This window comes from Cuculus canorus, chromosome 26 (assembly GCF_017976375.1).
Source record: "Cuculus canorus isolate bCucCan1 chromosome 26, bCucCan1.pri, whole genome shotgun sequence".
NCBI lineage: Eukaryota > Metazoa > Chordata > Aves > Cuculiformes > Cuculidae > Cuculus > Cuculus canorus.
Window position 1 is genome coordinate 6,590,815 of NC_071426.1, and position 23,812 is coordinate 6,614,626.

At 52.5% G+C, this 23,812-nt stretch overlaps 1 protein-coding gene across 3 annotated transcripts; it reads left to right on the plus strand.

Annotated features, from left to right (window-relative positions):
• Window positions 1-10,585: 10,585 nt before the first annotated feature.
• Window positions 10,586-23,406, plus strand: NCAPH (non-SMC condensin I complex subunit H). Of its 3 annotated transcripts, none has more exons than XM_054049743.1 (17): window positions 10,586-10,803; window positions 11,779-11,872; window positions 12,711-12,803; window positions 13,812-13,950; window positions 14,721-14,839; window positions 15,175-15,364; window positions 15,943-16,034; window positions 16,744-16,949; window positions 17,400-17,548; window positions 18,192-18,295; window positions 18,715-18,837; window positions 19,068-19,175; window positions 19,850-20,014; window positions 20,324-20,440; window positions 20,701-20,783; window positions 21,668-21,743; window positions 22,606-23,406. In XM_054049743.1, exons 1-17 carry the CDS (start codon window positions 10,622-10,624, stop codon window positions 22,663-22,665), a joined length of 2,100 nt encoding a protein of 699 aa, XP_053905718.1. In that variant the 5' UTR covers window positions 10,586-10,621; the 3' UTR covers window positions 22,666-23,406. The 3 variants fall into 3 exon arrangements, with proteins under 3 accessions (XP_053905718.1, XP_053905717.1, XP_053905716.1); XM_054049742.1 differs by having other exon boundaries at window positions 14,724-14,839; window positions 18,189-18,295; window positions 22,606-23,404; XM_054049741.1 differs by having other exon boundaries at window positions 18,189-18,295; window positions 22,606-23,402.
• Window positions 23,407-23,812: the final 406 nt, after the last annotated feature.

The window sequence follows — 23,812 nt, forward strand, 5'->3', positions numbered from 1 at the left end:
CATTCTGGTTTGCACACTTCCTCCATCTACAATCCCAAATGAAACCATCCAAAATCAAGACCTACCTGGTGGATTCAAGTCAGGGTTGAGGATCTGGCGAGAATTTAAGGTGGTTCTTTTACAGAGGAGAGGAGGGACAGATAAGGGGTTACACCCTGTGTCTGCAGCCTTGTGAACTGGCCCAGGTTGCCCTAAGCAGTGGTGGCTGTCCCATCCCTGGAGGTGTTCAAGGGTTGGATGGGGCTTGGAGCCCCTGATCCAGTGGGAGGTGTCCCTGCCCATGGCAAGGGGTTGGAACTCGATGGGCACTGAGGTCCCTTCCCACCCAATCTATGGCAGAGCTCTTCTCCTCAAACTACCGGCATCCTCCTTCCCTAGCTGAGGCATCGACACTCGTTGCACACCACGGTACCTCGCACAGCAAAAACACATGCAGAGCAGCCACCATGCCCACAGAACCCTCCGATGTCAGTCACAGGCGAAACCTGGATCTGCACCAGGTGAAAGCAAGACCAAGTGTGAGCACACCAAGCCAACATCCAAAGAGGAAAGCCTTGACATCACCACCATGGTTCTGCCTTTTTATTGCGGCTCTCAGCCACCACGGCAAGTTTTGCAGACTTCGTTGAACCCATCAATCCAACTATCTGCTGTGGCAAGTTCAACTTAATTGACATTTATGGATTCCTCAGTGTTTTGCATAAATGTTTGCTTAATACACAAGTCAAAAATATCCCCAGAAAATGAAAATTAAAGATAGTTAATTGCTTGCAGCTACGCACCAGCGTGTAAACTGGGGTTTCCATAGCACCGAGCTGTCTGTTAGTCCGCTAAGGCAAAGTCAGAGCTTAAAGAGAAACAACTTGAGTTTAAAGCGTGTGGAGGGAAAGGGATTCTTCATGTGCTTTGTTCGCCTTCATGAATTCCCCACTTCAATTTCTGGGCAGATTGCAGCAGATCTGGGGTTCCCTGCTGCAAATAGGGCTACTCGTAGAGAATTACAGACCAGGGAGAAGCAGGGTCTGGTTGTTGACTGGTTGACGAGAAGCTCAACGTGAGCCAGCAATGTGCGCTCACAGGTCAGACGGCCAGTTGTGTCCTGAGATGCATCAGAAGCAATGTGGCCAGCAGGGAAAGGGAGGGGATTCTGCCCCTCTGTTCCTCTCTTGGGAGGACCTCATCTGGAGGATTGTGTCTAGTTCTGGAATCCTCAGCATATGAAGGATATGGAGCTGTTGGAATGGGTCCAGAGGAGGCTACAAAGATGATCCGAGAGTTGGAGCACCTCCCACACATGGACATACTGAGACAGTTGGGGTTGTTCAGCCTGGAGAAGAGAAGGCTCCGAGGAGACCTTAGAGCAGCTTCCAGTGTGGAAAGGAGCTACAGGAAAGCTGGGGAGGGGCTTTTGACAAAGGCTTGTGGTGGTAGGACGAGGGGCAATGGGTATAAGCTGGAGAGGGGCAGATTTAGACTGGGCATAAGGGGGAATTTCTTCACGATGAGGGTGGGGAGGCCCTGGCCCAGGTTGCCCAGAGCAGTGGTGGCTGCCCCATCCCTGGAGGTGTCCAAGGCCAGGTTGGATGGGGTTTGGAGCCCCTGATCCAGTGGGAGGTGTCCCTGCCCATGGCAGGGGGTGGAACTGGATGGGCTTTAACGTCCCTTCCAACCCAAACTATTCTATGAGTCTATAGACAGGCAATAAGTTTTTATTACGGGACTAAATGAATCAAGCATCATCTGATGAAAGATTTGAGAACCCGCCATGGCAATTCAAAAATCAACCCCACCCAGCTGCAAGTGTGAAATGAGGATTAACTGCAGGTTTCATATTCTTAGTTCCAAGTAACCCCATCAAAAGGACTTTCTCTTCTCATGGGCAAGATGGAAGTACCTGAGAAGCTCCTAAAAGGGAGGGAGAGGGAATTGCTTTAATAGGATGATTGCTTTAATAGGATGCTCAACTGTGGCAATGGCTGTAATGAGCTTGATTAAAAGTCAAACAATATCAATTAGAGCGATTTGATGGGCAGGGAAGTGTGTGGTAGAAGAGTTTGAGAATCCTGGTGTGAGCTGTGCTCTCACTAAACAACATCAGGACTATCACAGAACCATAGAATGGTTTTAGTTGGCCCCATCCAACATGGCCTTGAACACATCCAGGGATGGGACAGCCACAACCTCCCTGGACAACATGTTCTAGTGTCTCACGACTGTCATTGTGAAGTAATTCCCCCTTATGTCCAGTCTAAATCTGCCCTTCTCCAGTTCATACCCATTCCCCCACATCCTATCACTCCGGGCCTTTGTAAACAGCCCCTCCACAGCTTTCTTGTAGCCCCTTCAGGTACTGGAAGCTGCTATAACGTCTACTCGGAGCCTTCTCTTCTCCAACCCCAACTCTCTCAGCCTGTCCTCATATGGGAGGTGCTCCAGCCCTCTGATTTTGTCCTGGAGCATATCCCAGGGCCAAGTTGTCAACCGGAATGAGCTTTCCATGGGCTGTGCCACAACTACTGAACCCACTCCTGTGCCACACTAATCCTGTTTTCCCTCTTGCCTTTTCCTATAAAGAAGTTATAAGCCACAGAATCATGGAATGGGTTAGGTTGGAAGGGACCTCAAAGTCCATCCAATTCCACCCCTGCCATGCCCAGGGACACATCCCACTGGATCAGGAGCTCCAAGCCTCATCTCACATGGTCTTGAACACCTACAGGGATGGGGCAGCCACAGTTTCCCCTCATCCTATCACTACAAGCCCACATGAGTCAGGCAATTTGAAGCCTCCCAAAAAACAATAATCTGGTTACAGAAGACCAAGGTGTCAAAAAGAAATCAAAGCCTTTCCTGAAGCCACAGTCATTGCAAACAGCAGCACTTCAGGCTGAGAAGAACATTACCATGCAAAGCATCTCCAAAAACATTATTCCTGTTATTGCAAAGCAGGCTGTGGCTTCCAAGTTGATTTAAAAGGTTTCAGGAAGGTAATGAGAGTAATTTTCACAGGAGGCAAAAGGAGAAAGAGAGGAAAGGAGGGTTGTTCCGAACCCCTCTGCTTTCTGCTGAGGCACACAACCATGATACCACAATAGAAGTTAATATCTATATTGAGGGATGCATAGCTGATTATTACCCGCTGTTCACCATCCAAAAGCTTCTCTGGTGCATGGCATAATCAAAGGCTGTGAATTTGCATTTAAATTGAGGAATTTAGGAGTCCATGCCCTGAAGAGGAGCAGGCCTCCTTGGGCGACACTTCTGGTGTCTCACGGCCTTCACAGAGGAAGATAAAAATGCTGCGCGACTTCAAACCACCCCCCAAAGCCTGACCTTGCCAAGACGGATGTCTCTGGAAGATGTGACTGGGGTCCCCACGCCGCAGAGATAACCCTCCAGAGAGTGGTGTCCCCAGCAGGTGGTTTTGCATTAAGGCTCTGTCTTGGAAGGGACTTCAATCTGAGATGAAACCTCTAAAAACCACAAATTCGGCCCCTGGGGAGCAGTGGCAGACACCATCCACACTGAGATTCAATCAGCAGTGTGAAAATAAGGCCACAGAACTGGCGGTAGAGGCACACTGGGCACATTTCCAGGGACTTCTGGGTCACACGGTGTGCCCAAGGGCTGGAGCAGGCAGGGGATGGAGGCAAAGTCCTCCAGTGCTGCTCTGGCCCGAGATGCTCTCTCAAGATTTGTCAACCAAATCCTCCCCAAGGACTGCACCCGTGTGCTGTGCAAGGAGGGAAGTGGGATGAAGCAGCCAGGTCCAGTGGGAGGTGTCCCTGCCCATGATTGAAACTGGATGGGCTTTGAGGTCCCTTCCAACCCACACCATTCCCTGATTCCATCCTGCTCCTGCCTTCCTTCCTCCCCGCACAGGGCACCCACAGCACCCTGAAAGGTGCTGGTGCCTCTGGAAGCACCGGTTGGGATGGCAGCTTGTGCAAGGGCTCAGGGTGCCACTGGCTTCTCCTGGGATGCAGGAAATCACTGTTTGCCCTCTTGGATTCAAGCCCCATGTGTACACCAGTCCCATGGATGCAGACGGAGCTGTGGAAGCTCAGCTCTGCTGTAAGCCCCCCATTCACAACCACCAACCTTGTTTGAAGCAATTGTTTCAAACTCCTGAGAGTCCTCAACCACAGAATGAAGCGAACTGAATTAACAAGCCACCGACCCGGCATCCCTGCAGCAGGTTCCTGCAGTCAGAAGCGATTGGTGGTATAATTCCCAAGGGATATATGCTGGCAGCTGTGTCCGGACCAGCCTGCCTGTTTTTCTTTCCTCTGCTTGTAAGGGAAAGCTGCCAAGAACAACATGAGACAGCGCGTGGGCACAGCCAGACCAAAGCTGGGTAGAGGCACAGCCTCATCTTGCTGCTGACGGCTCCATCATCTTGAGACAATTTACAGCTCATCTCATCCCTCATCTGCTTTAGACCCCACAATCTCGTCTCAATTGCTCCTTCGGGACCTTGAGGACTTTTCCTCAGCCGGAAGCATGAGCCCATGCTGTGACTGTGCTACTGAGGATTTAAACACTGCTGCACTTGGAGATATTTTTTTGTGTTTGAGTTTGCAGCCATTAACGGGGTCTGTGATGTCCTGGGGTTCACAATACAAGAGCTTTACCTGGAGAGGAAACAAAAATGAGAGCACAGAAGGTCAGAACATCACTGATCGCCACAAGTGCCCGAGGCGCCTGCAAAGGGAGGTGATTTTACACCTCTGCTCTGTTCCTGTGAGACCCCACCTGGAGTCCTGTGTCCAGTTCTGCAATCCCCAACCTAAGGAGGAGATGGGACTGTTGGAATGGGTCCAGAGGAGGCCACAGAGATGATCCGAGGGCTGGAGCACCTCCTGTATGAGGACAGGCTGAGAGAGTTGGGGTTGTTCAGTCTGGAGAAGAGAAGGCTCTGGGAAGACCTTAGAGCAGCTTCCAGTATAGAAAGGGGCTCCAGGAAAGCTGGGGAGGGGCTCGTGATCAGGGAGTGCAGGGACAGGATGAGGGGGAACGGTTTTGAGCTGCAGGAGGGGAGATTGAGATGAGATCTTAGGAAGAAATACTTTGTTGTGGGAGGCCCTGGCCCAGGCTGCCCAGAGCAGTGGTGGCTGCCCCATCCCTGGAGGGGTTCCAGGCCAGGTTGGATGGGGCTTGGAGCCCCTGATCCAGCAGGAGGTGTCCCTGCCCATGGCAGGGGGTGAGACTGGATGGTCTTTGAGGTCCTTTCCAGCCCAAAACATTCCACGATTCTACGATCCTAAGTCGGTGGGGCCATCCTGAGCTCGGAAACCCTGTGGGATGGTCCTAAACACTCTGGCCCCCTCCAGGGCCTCCCCGCTCAGAGACATCCTCGCTAAAGGGAAAAACAGTCCAAGTTACGTCAGTGCAATCGTGTCACTGGTTTTGTGGCCGCAGCGCTGGGCCAGTGCGCAGGAAGGCTGCTCAGGAGCAGGTCTGCCTATTAAGAACTTAGAGAGATCAAAACATTTACCTCTTCTGAGGTTTCAACCATTTTCTTATGCCCAATTTATGAGCAGGACTCTTGTAAGCTCTGCAGCAATAACAAAGCTGAAAGGGGGTGGTGTGATGTGGGAGGGAATATCAGACAGAGAAGTGTCTGCACAAAGGATCTGTTCTGAAAGCCAAAATCATCATCTTCCCAGTCACTGTCAGCAGCCAAGCAGGTATTAAATCACCTTTTATTACTGAGATGAGCTATGGTTGTTTGAAGAGTACCAGTGAGTTAACACTCACAGAACCATAGAATACTGGGACACTTCCAACTGGATCAGGCTGCCCAAGGCCCATCCAACCTGGCCTTGAACACCTCCAGGGATGGGGCAGCCACCACCTCCCTGGGCAACCTGTGCCAGGGCCTCCCCACCCTCATCGTGAAGAAATTCCCCCTTATGCCCAGTCTAAATCTGCCCTCACCAGTTTATACCCATTGCCCCTCGTCCTATCACTCCAGGCCTTTGTAAACAGCCCCTCTCGAGCTTTCTTGTAGCCCCTTCAGGTACTGGAAGCTGCTCTAAGGTCTCCTCGGAGCCTTCTCTTTTCCAGGCTGAACAACACCAACTCTCAGCCTGTCCTCGTAGGGAAGGTTCTCCAGCCCTCAGATCATCTCCATGGCCTCCTCTGGGCCCATTCCAACAGCTCCATATCCTTCATATGTTGAGGATTCCAGAACTGGACACAATACTCCAGGTGAGGTCTCCCAGAACAGAGGGGCAGAATCCCCTCCCTCGACCTGCTGGCCACATTGTTTCTGATGCGTCTCAGGACACAATTGGCCTTCTAGACTGTGAGTGCACATTGCCAGTTCATGTCCAGCTTCGCATCAACCTCCTCTAACCTTTGCCGTAGCTCACGGAAAGGACCAGATAATCTGTCGTTTACAGGTCATTCCTTGAAGGCTGCTTCCACTCATTCAGAGCAGACATCAGCACCTTCATGCCCCGCAGCGGGGTCCCCAGATGCCCAGGCACATGGGTGCAGGCAAAGCTGCCCCTGACCCATGCAGAAACCAACCCTCCAGCAGGCTTCTGGCACTGATGAGCCCCCCACCGAGGCGGGGTCAGATGCCATAGGGGTGCAGAGGCCCCGGAGACCCCAGCGACCCCAGCGGGCTGTGAGTTCAACACTCCTTGGCTCTATTTTTAAGCCTTGAAGCTGAGGCTGTTGCTACGCTACCCATGTTGTGTGACCAGAGCAGTCAGTGCATCCCACCCTTGGGACGCACCGAGCAGCTCAGCCGTCCCGTGGACGTGACCCACAAGGTTTTATGTCCATCAAAGCAGCTGTGGCTGTCACACAGGACCATTTCCCCACATTCCTACCTTTCTCCTAAATTTCCCACACCCCCCTCGACCACTTGCTTGCAGCTAGGAGGCATCCCCTGTGTTTGGTGTCGCCCTAGAGCTTCCCACAGTGCTGGCGCAGAGCAAGCTGGTGCAAAAAGTACCAGGAGTACGGCAGGCAGAAGCTGGTGCCTGGTGGGCAGACAGCTGGTTTTCCCTCTTAAGTTGTTCTTCTCAGCTCCCAAAGCAAACCTTAAATAGAATCATAGAATAGTTTGGGTTGGAAAGAACCTTAAAGATCATCCAGTTCCACCCCCTGCCATGGGCAGGGACACCTCCCAATGGATCAGGGGCTCTAAGCCCCATCCAACCTGGCCTTGAACACCTCCAGGAATGGGGCAGCCACCACTTCCCTGGACAACCTAGGCCAGTGTCTCACCATTCTCATCATGAAGTAATTCTTCCTTATGTCCAGTCTAAACCTGCCCCTCTCCAGCTTATACCCATTCCCCCTCGTCCTGTCACTCCAGGTCTTTGTAAACACCCCCTCCCCAGCTTTCCTGGAGCCCCTTTCCATACTGGAAGCTGCTCTAAGGTCTTCCCAGAGCCTTCTCTTCTCCAGGCTGAACAACCCCAACTCTCTCAGCCTGTCCTCGTAGTGGAGCTGCTCCAGCCCTCGGATCACCTCCGTGGCCTCCTCTGGACCCATTCCAACAGCTCCATCTCCTTCTTGTGTTGAGGATTCCAGAACTGGACGATGGACTGCAGATGAGGTCTCCCAAGAGAGGAATAGAGGGGCAGAATCCCCTCCCTCGCCCTGCTGGCCATGCTTCTTGTGATGCAGTCCCGGTCACAGTTGGCCTTCCAGGCTGCAAGCGCACGTTGCCAGCTCATGTCAAGCTTCCCATCAACCAGCACCCCAAAGTCCTTCTCAGGGCTGCTCTCAATCGCATCTTCCCCCATTCCTGTATTGAAACTGGTGATTGCCCCGACCCAGTTGCAGGACCTTGCACTTGGCCGTGTTGAACCTGACGAGGTCCATACAGTCCCACTTCTCCAGCTTGTCCAGGTCCGTCTGGATTACAGCCGGTCCTTCTGGCGTGCCAACTGCACCACTCAGCTTGCTGAGCCTCAGCATCCCTCCAGGTGCAGGATAATGCCAGCACACCTCCATCTGCTGGGGGATTTTGGGGAATGCATCCTCCAGCAAACACCCACCAGTGGGTCCCAGCTGTAAATCAAGTTTCCCAAAGTCCTGCTGGTGATTTGTTGGCTGGGGGGCTGATGGAAGAGGAGCAGCCGTTTGTGAAACTTGCTGTCACCGAGTGATGTATTTTCTTAATTTCCAGTTAAAACCAGAGCATGAATATTTCTGCCCTCACCAGTACCAGTCATGGCTGGGAAGGATCAAACGTTCCTCACGTTGCTGTCGCCATGGCAAAGGCAATTTATTTGGACATTAAAAACCTTCATAGCTCCTTCCTTCTCTTTCCTTTCAGATGTGTAGCTGGAGATATCGATGTGTTTACAACAGCTTGGTTACGAGTGTTTTCCTCATAGGAAGACACATCGCAAAACTTAGACTGGGTTTTACAGCCTCTCAATTTCAGTCTGGCCCAGCTGGTGAAGCCAACTGGAAGGGGTCAGACCCCTTTGCTCAGACCCCTGAGTTATTTGGGGACAAAACAGCCCTACAGCATTTTTGTGACACACACGAGTGACTTGTGGCCCCCAGGGTGCTCGAGCTGTGCTTACGAGTAGATACCATTCTTCATAGCTCTATTCTTTAGGTATTTTTGGGGTGGCTGGAGTCAATGTAGAAAGGAGGTGACAGCACAGCGATTCCCTGGTCACCCTCCGTGGGGAGCAGGGGTTCTGCTGCCAGGTTCTGGCTCAGCAGAGAGCACAGCACCTTTCCTCCTTCCTGCTCCTGAGGAAGGCAGTTGAGATCCAATCTTTTCCTCCTGCCCCATCCAGTGGTTCAGGCTGGAAGAGCACTTGGCAATTGAGAAGAACTCAAATATCCAACTGCAGGAGCATTGTGGTTCCCAATCCAAGAAGGATTGGGGCAGCTGCTGTTCCACCTCACTCAGGGACTGACAGCTGGGAATGCTGGACTGGAAGGGCTGGAAAAGCTGCTTGTCTGAATGGTGGCACTGGAGAAGCTGCTCTTCCCATCGGTGTTGGGGTCATGCTGGTGGCAGAGGCAGGCACAGGTCCACACCATCTCACTTTCCACAAAAGCTTGTCACTGACCTCATCGGTGCCTACAACGGTCTGAAAGGAGGTTGTAGTGAGGTGGAGGTTGGCCTTTTCTCCCAAATGACAGAAGGAGAGGGGATGGCCTCAAGTGATGCGATTGAGAGCAGCCCTGAGGAGGACTTAGGGTGCCGGTCGATGAGAAGCTCAACATGAGCTGGCAACGTGCACTCACAGCCCAGAAACCAACCGTGTCCTGGGCTGCATCAGAGTGGAGGGATTCTGCGCATCTGTTCCTCCCTTGTGAGACCTAATTTGGAGCCCTGTGTCCAGCTCTGGAATCCTCTCATAGGAGGACAGGCTGGGAGAGTTGGGGTTGTTCAGCGGGGAAAAGAGAAGGCTCCAAGGAGACCTTAGAGCAGCTTCCAGTACTTGATGGGGCTCCAGGAAAGCTGGAGAGGGGGTGTTTACAAAGGCCTGGAGTGATAGGATGAGGGGGAATGGGTATAAATTGGAGAGGGGCGGGTTTAGACTGGACATAAGGAAGAATTATTCATGATGAGAGTAGTGAGACACTGGCCCGGGTTGTCCAGGGCAGTGGTAGCTTCCCATTCCTGGAGGGGTTCCAGGCCAGGTTGGATGGGGCTTGGAGCCCCTGATCCAGTGGGAGGTGTCCCTACCCATAGCACGGGCTGGAACTGGATGGGCTTTGAGGTCCCTTCCAACCCAAACTATTTTATGATTCCATGAAGTTGCACCAGGGCAGGATCAGGTTAGACATTAGGAGAGATTTAATCACTGAAAGGGCTCTCAGGCACTGGAAGAGCTGCTCAGGGAGGTGGTGGAGCCCCCACCCCTGGAGGGGTTCCAGAGGGGAAGTGGGCGGTCCCAGGGCAGCGGCAACGGGAGGATCCCTGAGAGAACTGAACTAGGGCTGGGGGGCAGGAGGGTGTGGGAAGGGAGGAGGAAAAAGGAAGGGGGGAGACAGGGGGAATGAGGAAAAAGGGAGGGGGAAAACCGGGGAAGAGGAAAAGGAAGGGGGGAGATGGAGGAGGGAAAGAAAAGGGGAGATGGGGGAAAGGAGGGAAAAGGAATGGGAGAGATAGGGGGAAGCGGGGAAGAAAGGGGGAGAGAGGAGAGGAGGAAGGCGGGGGGGAAATTGGTTCTCCCGGAGAGCCCAGAACAGCCCCGGGAGCAGAGGAAGACGGAGAGGAGCGGAAACCCCGAAGCCCAGGGGAGCCGCAGCCCAGGGACCGGGAGCAGCAGCAGCCATTGGACGTGGCGCGCGATTCAAACCCAGCGGGGCGGGGCCGCGCGGCTCCCATTGGCCGCCCGAGAGCCCGGGCAGCGCAGCCATTGGTTCTCCGGCGCGCGGTGGGCGGGGCCGCGTGGCTCCCATTGGCCACCCGAGAGCCCGGGCAGCGTGGCCATTGGTTCGCCGGCGCGCGGTGGGCGGGGTCTCGAGGCTCCCATTGGCCGCGCGCCGGGCCGTCAGCGCAGCGATTGGCCCGCGAGAGCGCGAGGGCGGGGTGAGGCGCGGCGAGCTGCTCCGATTGGCCCGCGGGCTGTGAGGGGGCGTGGCCAAGCGGCGGAGGGCGCTCGGCGGCCCCGGCGCGATGAGGGGCCCGGGCGCGTCCCCCGGCCCGCGCGGCCTCGGCAGCGCCGGCACCCCCGGGCTCGGGCCCTGGCCCGGCAACGACGATGAGAGCGAGAGGCGGCAGCGGCGCCGGTCCAGGGCCACCGACCTCCAGCGGGCGGGAACCGAGTCGCCGTTCCGCAGGGACTCGCCCGCCCCGCGGTAGGGACGGGTTGGGAGGCATGGAGGGAGGAAGAGAAGGAGGGGATGGGGAGGGGGAGAAGAGGATAGGATAGAGGGGAGGGAGAGGGTGAGGAGGAGCGCGGGAGGAAGAGGAAGAGGAGGAGGGGAGGAAGAGGAGGAGGGGGAGATAGGGAAGAAGGAGGAAGGGGAGGAGGGAGGGGGAGATAGGGAAGAAGGAGGAAGGGGAGGAGGGAGGGGGAGATGGGGAAGAAGGAGGGAGGGGGAGATGGGGAAGGAGGAGGGAGGGGGAGATGGGGAAGGAGGAGGGAGGGGGAGATGGGGAAGAAGGAGGAAGGGGAGGAGGGAGGGGGAGGAGATGGGGAGGGGGAGGAGGGATAGGGGAGGGGGAGGAGGTGGGGAGGGGGAGGGGGAAGGAAGAAGGGAGGAGTGAATTGGGGTTGGGAGGGAGGAGTAAGGGGGGGTGGGAGGGGAGAAGGGAAGGGGGAATTGTGGGTGGGAGGGGGATGAGTGAAGCACGAGGATGGCAGGAGGAGGGAGAGGGGTGAGGCGGGGGGAGGGGAGAAAGAGGAGGAGGAGAAGGGGGAATAGGGGAGGAGGGGAGAAGGGAAGGGGGTGAGAAGAGGAGGAGGAAGGGGAGAGAATTGGGGCTGGGGAGGGGAGAAGGATAAAGGAGGTGGGAGCGGAGAGGAGAAGGGAGGGGGGAATTTGTGACAGAAGGGGGGATGAGAGGAGGAGGAGAAAGGGGGAAATTGGGACTGGAAGGAAGAGTAGGGGGCAGAGGAAGAGAAGGGAGATGGGGAAAGGGAATTGGGAATGAGGAGGAAGTGGGGGGGAGTTGGAGGTGAAAAAAGGAGGGAGAGGGAGCAGAGGGAAGGAGAAGGGAAAAGGGGTAAGGGGGTATGGAGGATGTGAGGGGAGGGGGATGTGAGCAGAGTGGGGCTGAGCGGGGGGGTGAGTGGAGGAGGGGGTCTCACAGCCCGTGTCCCCCCCCAGGCCTGGGGAGTCATGGCTGCCAAGCCTTCCGCAGTGGAGCAACTCCCAGATCGCAGACCACTACAGCACCTGCATCAAGCTCTCCACCGAGAACGTGAGTGGGCGCACTGTCCCAGAGCCTCCCACCCCCACCGCAGCCAGGGAGGAGGGTAAACCCCACAAGCCCTCTGAGCCACATCCCTGATCTAAGCCATGGCCAGGCCAGGGCTGTGCTGCTGCCTGCCCGGCAGTAACAGAGTAGAACGTGGCACAGACCACTGGGTCCCATTCTGAATATCCAGGGCAGTGGTGGAGTCTCCACCCCGGAGGGATTTAAAAGACAGGTAGAGAAGGTGCTCAGAGGTGGTTTAGTAGTGGACAGGAACGGTTAGGCTTGATGATCTCAAAGGTCCTTTCCAACCAAACGATTCTATCATTTATAGAATCACACAATCATGGAATGGGTTAGGCTGAAGGGATCTCAAAGCCCATCCAGTTCCACCCCCTGCCATGGGCAGGGACACCTCCCAATGGATCTGGTTGCTCCAAGCCCCATCCAACCTGGCCTTGAACCCCTCCAGGGATGAGGCAGCCACCAGTGCTTTGGGCAACTTGGGTCAGGGCCTCACCACCCTCACAGGAAAAATTTCTTTGCCACATCTCGTTTCAGTCTCCCCTCTTTCAGCTTAAAACCGTTTCCTTTGGCCTATCCCTGCACTCCCTGATCAAGAGTCCTTCCCCAGCTTTCCTGAAGCCCCTTCCCATACTGGAAGCTGCTCTAAGGTCTCCTTGGAGCCTTCTCTTCTCCAGGCTGAGCAATCCAAACTCTCTCAGCCTGCCCTCGCAGAGGAGGTGAATGGTGTTCTATGAATATCCCCATAGGAGGAGGGTTCAGGCAGGTTTGACAGGCGTCGTTTGCCGGGGGATCAGTTCTGAGCTGTGCTTTGTTTCAGAAAATCACCACGAAGAATGCCTTTGGCTTACATCTGATAGACTATATGACCGAGATCCTGAAGCAGAAGGACTCAGAAATAACCAACTTCAAGGTGAGAGGAGTCACTGCCTGGTCACGGTGGTTCTTTCTCTCCTACTGCCATTTACCCTGAGGTTTAATCAATAACAGACTTGAAGTAATACTGATGGGAGCTGAGCCGAGTGCTTCCACTACAAATGTCTGGGCACAGCCACTATAGGCAGTGTGGGATCCTTTTATACTACAGAAATTAAAGCTGAATTCTTTCATTTATGATCCTTTACAAGGTGAGCTTGTTTAAAAGTAGCAATTGTGAGGCTTCTGAGGTAAATACTGGGTGTTTACAACCGGTAACAAAACAAGGCTGGAAAGGAAAAGAGGTTAGTGTGGCTCAATCCCAGACTGATTTTGATCCAGGATGGATCACAATAAGAACTTGACAGGGCACAGATTTGCTCCCTGTAATAGTTGACAGATGCTAGGAGGGAGAACTGAATTCTTGGATGAATGAACAAATGGTAGAGCTTTTTGATGTGGCCTCAAGGAAACCCTGAGCTTGCTGTCTTACAGCTGCGGAAGCTCGGGAAGGGACAGGGAACAGCGCACAGGGTTTCAGCGGGTGGCTTTGCACCTTCCTAGGGATCTGTGAGCCAAACAGGCACTCAGGATCTCCTGCCTATCACATCTTTTGAGTTTGTAGTTTGGGAAAATAGGATGGTACCAAGAGGATGACCCTAAAGAAGGCACAAAGGAGAGGTGGAGGAGAGAGCTGTCTCGGCAGATGCAAATCTGCGCTTTTCTGCTTCTCCCCGTTACTTCATCTTGGCAAGGTTTAAGTGTTCTTCTGTGTGATGCCTTCCAAAAGACCTGATGGAACAAACTGTAGACTCTGCCTGGAAAGATTCGTCTTGACCCCTGCTGTGCAGCTAGTATGTTTCAGGATAAAGCCTTTTCCAGTTCACAGTTTTGCTTGTCATACAGAGCATTCAGAAACTCAGGTCTTGTCTTTAGCGTTTGCATTTTCTAGATGAGGTTTTTTTCCTTTCTAACTGAAAATTGCTTCCTTGGTTCCTCCTGTCAGGTAGCAGCTGGCACACTTGATGCCAGCGCAAAGATTTATGCCGTGCGCGTGGATGCAGTGCACTCAGACACCTACAAAGTTCTTGGAGGCCTGGGCAAGGATTCAGCACCTGCGAAAAACATGGACAGCCCAGAAGGAGGTGTGAAACTTGCTCATTTTCTGTTAAGCTCTTCCCATTTCACCTGCACGCAAGAGAAATATCAGTGTGCTTATGTAGGACCTATGAATTTAATAATGCTTTGTACAGCTGGGAAAGTGCTGTTAACTTCATTTTTCAGGGACTGGAAAATCTCAAATTAGTTTGCTGGGCACCTGAGCAGGGAGGGTTGAGATAAGAACCTGAATCTGTTGCCTAAGTTCTATATTCAAGAACTTGGCTTGTCAGATTTGAATGCAGACCCCAGCATAAGAAGGATTTGGAACTGTTGAAATGGGGAGGCTACAAAGATGATCCGAGAGCTGGAACAGCTCCCGCACAAGGACAGGCTGAGGGAGTTGGGGTTGTTCAGCCTGGAGAAAAGAAGGCTCCGAGGAGATCTTAGAGCAGCTTCCAGTAAGGAAAGGGGCTCCAGGAAAGTTGGGGAGGGCTCTTGATCAGGGAGTGCAGGGATGGGACAAGGGGAACTGTTTAAAGCTGCAAGAAGGGAGATTGAGATGAGATCTTGGGGAGAAATGTTTTGCTGTGAGGGTGGGGAGGCCCTGGCCCAGGTTGCCCAGAGCAGTGGTGGCTGCCCCATCCCTGGAGGTGTTCAAGGCCAGGTTGGATGGGGCTTGGAGCCCCTGATCCATTGCTTCATGCCCACTGGGTTTGTGTGTTTGTCATACAAACTGAAGTAAAAGTTGTTCTGTTCCTCCGTAAGGTATTTTAGCAAGTTTTCTAAGTGTAACTTGTTTTTCTTTTCCTTCTAGAAGACAGTCCAGCTGCTAAGGTTGTCAAGAAAGTTCAGACAAAGAGAAAGCACTTATCCAAAACCGTTGAACAGAACTTGAATAACATCAACGTGTCAGAGGCTAATCGCAGATGTGAGGTGGGTGTGGGGCTGCTGCTGCAGCAGCTACCTTCTGATGGAAGAACGGAGATGTCGCTTCATCATTGTCATTGCTGTTGTTTTCCTTATTGTGCATTCCTCTCGTGGTCTCTAACTTTCACTCACCCGTCTGAATTCTGCTGTTATATCAAGATTGATCCTGGCCTTGTGTGTTCCTCCCTGTGTGAGGCAGCTATGGGAGCTCTCTCCTCGCTGAAAAAGATGTGTGTGTCGTTGTCCCTTCGGATCTGTACTTAAAAGTCTCCTGCAGAGACCTGCTTCACCTCCTCCGTCTACTCCATTTTTTGATTCTCTGCTTCATTCCATACCTGTAGATCGATCCGATGTTCCAGAAAACAGCTGCGTCTTTTGATGAATGCAGCACAGCTGGCATTTTCCTCACCGGGCTGCGAACCCAAAGCTACCAGAATGAGCTCCTCTTTGACACGAAGATCATGCCTCTCCCTTCTTCAGAGACTCTCACGCTGCCCAACTGTGATCCTGTGAAAGTGGTGGATTTAAAGTGTGAGTGCCAGTAACCATGAAGCAAAGGGGGGCACGTCCATACCTTTTAGTCCTTCTCATTTGCTTGGCGTGCTCATTTTTGCCTCAGCCAGCTGGACTTTTGTTCACTGCCTGGCTGCCCTGTGGCATCACTGCTCTGATCCTGATCAAGTTGAGACTGGTTGCTGGAGAAACAGGACTTTTGTGGCTTTTCGATCACTACGTACAGCTTGACCTCTGGCACATCTGTCACACAGCACATATACGTGGTCTGAGCTGTGCAGTGCTTGAAATTAGTGTGCTCTGGGTTAAGGACTGACCTTCTCAGAGTGTTTTGAGCCTGTACATTCTACCAAACACCACTGCTCTGATAACATTCCCAATGTTGCACCCACCCTTGAGTTATGGTAGCAATTGAACTCTCCCTTTCTGCTGGGAAACGAGTCTGCTGCTTCTGCAGCGACCCCAGCACTGCCTGACACGCAAGAAGGGCTGCCTACATACACGGTTTAAGAATGACTGAATGCCTGGCATTTGTTTTACCTGCTGCTTGCTTCATCCTGTGTTTAATCTCTCCCTCTTGCTCTCTTTGTCTCTAGCCTTGTTAGAGCAGTGCATTGAAAAACGCCCCGTCTGCTCCTCCCTGGCAGGTTTCCAGTTTACAAAGTGGGATGCTGAATCCCATGATGAGGTATGTTTGTTAGCCCTGTGCAGGGGGGGGATATTTGAGCTGTATTCTGTGCTTGCCTCCAAAGTGAGCTCCGCATACACAGGGATGTCACAACTGCGGGGCTGCTGATATCATAGAATCATAGAATGGTTTGAGTCGGAAAGGCCCTCAAGGCCCATCCAGTCCCACCCCCTGCCATGGACAGGGACACCTCCTGCTGGATCAGGGGCTCCAAGCCCCATCCAACCTGGCCTTGAACACCTCCAGGGATGGGGCAGCCACCACTGCTCTGGGCAACCTGGGCCAGGGCCTCCCCACCCTCACAGGAAAAATTTCTTCCCCATGTCTGATCCCAGTCTCCCCTCTTTCAGCTTAAAACTGTTTCCCTCATCCTGTCCCTGCACTCCCTGATCAAGAGCCCCTCCCCAGCTTTCCTGGAGCCCCTTTCCGTACCAGAAGCTGCTCTACGTTCTCCCTGGAGCCTTCCCTTCTCCAGGCTGATCAACCCCAACTCTTACAGCCTGTCCTCATACGGGAAGTGCTCCAGCCCTCGGATCATCTCTGTGGCCTCTGGACCTGTTCTAACAGCTCCATATCCTTATGTTGCGGGTTCCTGATCTGGACACAATACTCCAGTTGGGGTCTAACAAGAGCAAAGTAGAGGGGGAGAATTCTCTCCCTGACCCTGCTGGCCTGCAGTTTCTTTCCTGAGTGCTTTCTTCTCCTGCAGTCAGTGTCAGCCCTGTTGGAGAAATTTAAGAAGAGTGGCCAAGTGTTCGACATCAATGCAGAAGTAGACAGCGACGTGGAAGACTGTGCTCCCAGCCTACCAGATGATGACTTCAATTCTGACTCCCTCAAGGGTACAGTAACAGAGAAGATTGGGGAGTTCACGGACAACATCAACTCCTTTGAAACAGTCCACCAGAGCAAGGCGTAAGTGCTCACTGAAAATCTATAGCTTTGATGACAAATGACAAGTTCTGGCTGCTCTCTGGGGAATCTCATTTACTGCGTACACGTTTCCCATCTGGCTATAGCTTGCTTTCTGCTCAAGTTTTGGGTACATCTGGGAATGCATTACAATAACATTTCTGCCCTCCGAGAGGACCCTTTTGTGTGGTCCGGTTTCCCCTGAGGTATTGCTTGTCTGCTCACTCCGCTCCCCAGTTTCCAGCCTGCCCTTTGGCAAATCCGCCTCTACTTTTGCAGCAGCCTGACGGCCTCCAGACAGGGCAGGTCCCACAGTACCATGCGCTGATTAAGGGGCAGGAGTCCCGCACACATGCCAGCAAAAGATGTCTATACAGAGCTGATCCGGGTATCAAATGCACGCTCAGGCCCAGTGTGTGTCAAAGGAATGATTTCACTGTGTGCTCTTTGCAGAGCTGGTGTGGTTCCTTTTGGAGAGGGAGACATTGGGACCATGTGCCTTCATCTCTCCAAGACACCGAGGGAATACTCCTACTTCAGTCCCCGAACTCTGTCCATGTGGGGTGGCCCAGAGCACTGGCGTTTCAAACCCCGACACAAATGTACGTATTTAGAGATGCTGCAGAGGCAGCTGCTGCCTGGTCCTGTTCACCTTTGGACACCTAAGTCGTAAAGTAGGGGCAGTAAAGAGGGGAACAAGCCTGCATGGCTCTTTTCAGGCCAGATGAGAAGCAGTACTGAGTTCAGAGACAAGGCGCTATGTCACTTTGGCATCTAATCCCCATCCCTGGAGGTGTTCAAGGCCAACTTGGATGGGGCTTGGAGCAACCTGATGCAGTGGGAGGTGTCCCTGCCTGTGGCAGGGGGTTGGAACTGGGTGGGTTTTGAGGTCCCTTCTGATCCAAACCATTCCATGATTCTCCTTTTTTCAGGTTTGTTAACAATGTTCAAAGTTTGGGGGTGTCTCTCACTGCAGCAACAGGAGATATGAGCACTAATTCAGCTCCTGCTGTTGTTTCCCACCTCCTGCATAAAAACTGGAGATTAAATTACATTTTCTGGTTCTATAGAAAGATAGTGATCCCTTGAATTCATGAAGCTGAGAACAACACTTATTACTGTCCTATAACAAAGGGAAAAGTCCTTGTAGGTGACCTTTCTGTGTGTTATAAATGCCCAAGTTAGGAGTGAGCTTGTCCTTGCTCGGTCACAAAGCACTGACAGTTTCCTTCCTTCCTGTAGCAGATGCTCAATCTGAAAAAGAGACCAAGAAAGGGAATGCAAAGAAAGCGTTTGAGATTAACTTTGATGAGGATATTGAATTCCAGGTGTATTTCCGTAAGACCAAGGTATGTGCTGAGTTTCTGCCTCTTCCTGCTGTCTCTTCTGCCACATCATTGTGGCTTGGAGTTGTCTGCAAATGGTTGATCTCATGCTCCTGTGAACCCAACATCATTTATGTTCCTCAGTGTGGAGTTTTCTGACTCCAGGTTATGTTACAAGTAGAGAGTTTCCCCAGCTTTGGGGTAGAGAACCAGGCTGGATTCTTCCCTGGCAGTCCAGAGACCTTGCAGGTCCAGCTCGGGGTCCCAGGGTGCTGCGCAGAAGCTGCTGGGTTCACTGGCTGGACCGGTGTGGGACGCCTCTTTGGAGGCATCTCAGAACTTGCCCCCTTTCAGACAAAGGCCTGTGTTCAAAGCACTTCTTTGTGCATTAATCTTCCAAGCAGTGGCTAGCTCATGGGTAATGGTGTTTATTACCTTCCCAGGCATCACTCCTTCTAGCCAAATCCATTCTGGAAAGCCAGAATGTGAAGAGCACCACACTTCCCACAGACTTCAACTATGACTTCAACAACATTCTCCAGCTCTTCCTCAAACCAACTGTTAAGGTAAGAGTTGTCTCTAGCGGCCTGTTGGCAATGATTCCATACACAAAACAGCTCTTCACCAAATGCCTGCTGTGCTCGTTGTTGTGCTCTACAAGGTGCTTGCTAGAGAGCTGCGGTGCAAGGAGGGGGAGGAAGAGCCCACAGGCTGAGAAAAGGGGAGGTGATGAAGGAACAAGATGCAGGCTTTGCTTGTGGAAGTATTTTTGTGACCCTCCATTTTGTCTCTGTAGTTCTGCAGGACGTCTGAGCCAAACAGCGCTTTGGATCACGATGATGAGATTGACGAGTATGATTACAACAACCCCAACGACACCTCCAATTTCTGCCCTGGGCTGCAGGTAACTGGAACAAGAAGATTTCTTTCTGTGGCCTGTATTTATTAAGTGATGGGAATCACTTACAAAGAATCTGTGTCCAGAATTAATGATTAATGAAAAAGAATTGGAGCTGCAGTTGTGACAGAGCTGCAGGAGTCTGCACACACCGCTGTCTCCTCACTCTACTGACATCAGCCGAACTCTCTGCCTTTGGTATTTCCTAGTCAGTTTGCTGCAGAAATTCCATTCCAGTCTTTTCCATACATCTAAAGTAAGAGTAAATGCCATTGCTCACCTCATCTCCACGCAGCGAGATTTGCTTCCAGCTGTTTCAAGCTCCCGTTGAAGTAGATTTCTTCTAAGCTTCAGCTTTCTGCCAGGCCAGTGCTGCCTCCTGAGTGCATATGTGACAAGGCGCAGCTGGTCCCACACCAGCAGGAGAGCCCTCGTCTCCGTCATCTTTCTTTGTAGAGCAGTCTTCCAATACTGTGCACTCTAGATCTCCCTTGGGTTTAGCCTTAGCCCAGTCTCAGTGTCGTGAGGAGAGGCTGAATAAGAACATGTTCCATGGGGAGAGTGGGCAGGTATCACCCTTCTCCTGAGAGACAAGTGCTCTTGTTATCTCAGTGCAGGACATCTCTGGCTCCTCAGAGCTGTCTCTGGGTGTCCTCACTGCTCTATCTCTTCTTGATCAGGCTGCAGACAGTGAAGATAATGACCCCATTCCATTCGTGAACCAGATGGGGGAGTTCAACCTTACCGCCCACCCTGAGGGTCAAGAAACTGAGCTCAACGGGGTTCTCGGTGCTGTCGATATCACAGCGTACGGAGAGCTGAACCTCATTGCTGAGCCCCAGAAGGTAAGGACTGGTGGTGTTGCTGTGAGCCATGGGCAGGTCTGGAGCAAAGCCTCTCAACACCTTGGGTGGTTGAAAGTCCTGAGACAGCATTTTCTGTTGTGCGGGATTTCCTGGGTTTGCTGCTGGACACGTTATTCCCAGATGAGCCCTTGGGTAAAAGGGAATCTAAAGTCAAAGGTTTCTTGGTAAGATAGAGTTCACTGTTGTTCCCAAGGAGAACCGTGTTTTGATTGTTGCTCTGGTTCTGACTGAGGATAGCTGCGCTGCCACTGCTTAGTCGCTCCCAACTTCTGGCCTTCTTTCCCTCAGGTCAATAAAATAGCGATTCAGTACGCAAAGACGGCCAAGAAAATGGACATGAGGAGGTTAAAGAAAAACATGTGGGACCTCTTATGTGATGGACAGAAGACAGAAACAGTGGCAGAGGTGAGTGCAGGACGAGCCAGATACCTCAGCAGGCCCAAGGATAAGAGAATGCCCTGCAGGAAGCGGTGCTGAACTCCTGCAGGGACAGTCTTGGGCAGGTTTAGCAGCAATTTCTAGTACCCTTACCCCCACGGGATGGTTGGTAAGGACATACTGAGCGTAACTTGCAGTGTTTTTTCTCTGGTCACAAGGTCGAATATTGGGGAGCGAATTCCATTTCAGAATTCCATTTCAGAAGTGTCTGTCTTTTTGCTGAACAGGTGGAAGATGCAGAGGAGGAGGACAAATCAGTGGTAGTAGGAGAGAAAGTCTTCAGCAGCATCACAAAGGAACTGTTTCACAGGTGATAAGAATAATAGAATTCGTGGAATGGGTTGGATTGGAAGGGACCTCAAAGCCCATCCAGTTCCAACCCCTGCTGTGGGCAGAGACACCTCCCACTGGACCAGGGGCTCCAAACCCCATCCAACCTGGCCTTGAATACCTCCAGAGATGGGGGAGCCAAGGCCTCCCCACACTCACAGGCAAACATTTCTTCCTAATGTCTAGTCTAAAAATGCCCCTCTCCAATTTAAAGCCATTCCCCCTCATCCTATCACTACAAGCTCTTGTAAAAAGTCCCTCCCCAGCTTTCCTGGAGCCCCTTTCCATACTGGAAGCTAAGGTCTCCCAGGAGCCTTCTCTTCTCCAGGCTGAACAACCCCAACGCTCTCAGCCTGTCCTCGTATGGGAGGTGCTCCAGGCCTTGGATCATCTCCGTGGCCTCCTCTGGACGCGATAGACTTAGATACGTTTGGGTTCCTCAGGTGGTCATGAACCTGATCTTCCCCTACAGTGGGAGGGGCTTTACCCCCTTGGCCCCCATCTTGTTGTCCTCACCCAGGAGGGGAGAGCAGCCCTAGAAAGAGGCCCTGAAAAAGATTGGACTGAAGATGGAGGACAGGCTTCAGCTGAGCTCGGGCACGCACTGACCCCTCTGTGTCTATCACAGGCTGCTAACTGAACCCTGAGAGGGAAAAATCACTTCTCTTGCTCTCTGGGTTGGCTCAGGGGAGCTGCAGGTTGCATTCAGCCTCACAAATTCTTTGCTAATGGGAGGGGAAAGGCAGAGAAAACCAGATCCCTGGGACGGAGCTAATCCTCAGTGACCTGCTCCTTGCAGCCATGCTCCATCTGCTGGGTTTCAGGAGGCTCTGGCCATCCTAACTCCTCCTTTCTCTTTTGTAGTTTGCCTTCTGTGATTGCCAGCAATCTCTCTGTCCCCTTAGCCTTCACCTGCCTTTTGCATTTGGCGAATGAGAAGGTAAGTGCAGCGTGCACACGTGTGGCAGGAGAAATGGGTGAAAAGCTCTGGAGCCGGGCTGTTTTTGTGCTACATCAGGACTTCTCAACTCCCAGTTTCGTGCTTATAGTGAACATAAATTGGGCCAACACGCTAGGAATGACACAGTCATGCATCATAGAATGTATAAAATCATAGAATCGTTTGATTGGAAAGACCCTTGAGATTGAGTCCAACCGTCCCTGTCCAACACTAAACCACCCCGAGCACCTCATCTGCCCATCTTTTAAACCCCTCCAGGGATGGGGACTCCACCGCCTCCCTGGGCAGCCTCTGCCAGGGCCTGAGAACCCTTTCAGTGAAGATTTTTTTCCTAATACCGAATCTAAACCTGCTCTGGTGCAACTTGAGGCCATTCCCTCTCATCCCGTCACCTGTCACTTGGGAGGAGTCCAACATCACCTCACCACAACCTCCTTTCCAGGAGCTGCAGAGAGCAATGAGGTCTCCCCTCAGCCTCTTCTCCAGGCTGAACAGTCCCGGGTCACTCAGCCACATCTCAAAGCTTGTTCTCCAGCCCCTTCCCCAGCTTCAGTGCCTGTGGTCAAGCATTCATAGTATTTCCAGCCTCGCCGCTCTCTGTCCTTCCTTGTCCTTGGATTTGGCATCAAAGGGGTGACCACTTTTTTGCTCGGTGTCATTCAGAGCATTGTGAGCATTTCAGACTCTGAAGCAACAGCTGATGGGAAGCCTTGGCATTGCGTGACAGAAAGGGCTGGGGTTGTTCTGAACCTTCCCCATGTGGGTTTTTCGTGCCAGGCTTTCAGACTTGAAGGGAAAGAGTCTGGTTTGGTCAAACTTAGCTTTTCTTTCCTGTTCCCAGAATCTAAAGCTGGAAGGCACAAAGGACCTGTCTGATGTCCTAGTGAAACAAGGAGACTGAGCCTCATGTGAAGCAGAGCACTGGGGCTGACCCGCAGGACAGAGCTCAGCTGACCACCACACGCTCTGGACTGTCTCATCAAAGGCAGATGTTTCTCCTCCCAGCACCACTGCTGAGAAATGCCACCCATCTCTGCACCTTAGGAAGACTTCTAAATCAAGGATGTCCTCCCTAAACATAGGACCTGTACAGTTGGATGGTCGCAGCTCCGCCTGCCAGGCTCCTGCCATCCTTGATCCATCAGCTCTTTCCTGGATCTGAGTAATGGAGTTCCTTCACCTCACTGTGAACCGCAAGAGGCTCCTCTGTGCGCCTCTCGCTGTTTCATTCCCAGGACATGGACTGACTGTTACTCCCATCTCCTGTAGCCTTGTACATCCTCTGAAATTATTTACCTTTTATACTGAGCTTAGAGATAATAAATTGCTACAGACTTCGTATATGCACCTTTGAGATGGGGAAGAAGGATTTTCCAAGCAAGGAGAGAGGTTAAAATAACACGAGTGTTGGTGGGCACCAACAGCAAGGTGGCTCCCTAAAGAAAAGTGAGCCAGGAATCCTGAGGGATTGCACCATTCAAGTTCTACGGTGCCTGAACGATGGGAACAGGGCCAGGCCAGAGGTGGTGGCCGTGTTCAGACAAGAGATAAGATCATCAAACAAGTTCAAACAAGTTCACGGTGCTGAAGCAGATCTGAGATCAAGCTGGGAAGCTGGTTTATGTGTCAGGACTGGGTCTGAGGTGATGGGGCAAGGCCACCAGTGTACCGAAAAGAGCTCACAGGGTCTGAAGCCCTTGAGCTGAGCTTCAATAGAGCCCCTGGGCTGAGTGTGGGTCAAGGCCCTGGTGAGGCTGGTCAAGGCCACTGGGGCTTATTAGTGCCCTCAGTGCTCAGATGAGGTGGGTGGAGAAGCCTAGACCTGGCTCCAGTGCTGGCAGCTCTGCCCCTGAGGCCAGAGGCTGGGCAGGGGGTCCAAGAGCCAGCCTGAGGGACAGGTTGGGGGCATGAGATGAGAAGTTCTAAGTAAAATAGACACAAAGGGACTTGTTTGAAAGGATGTATTTGCTGCCATGAGATCCGCATGGATGTGCCAGCAGCCCACCTGTATCCACATCTGTACGACCAGCGGGGTGACCTCCTCACAA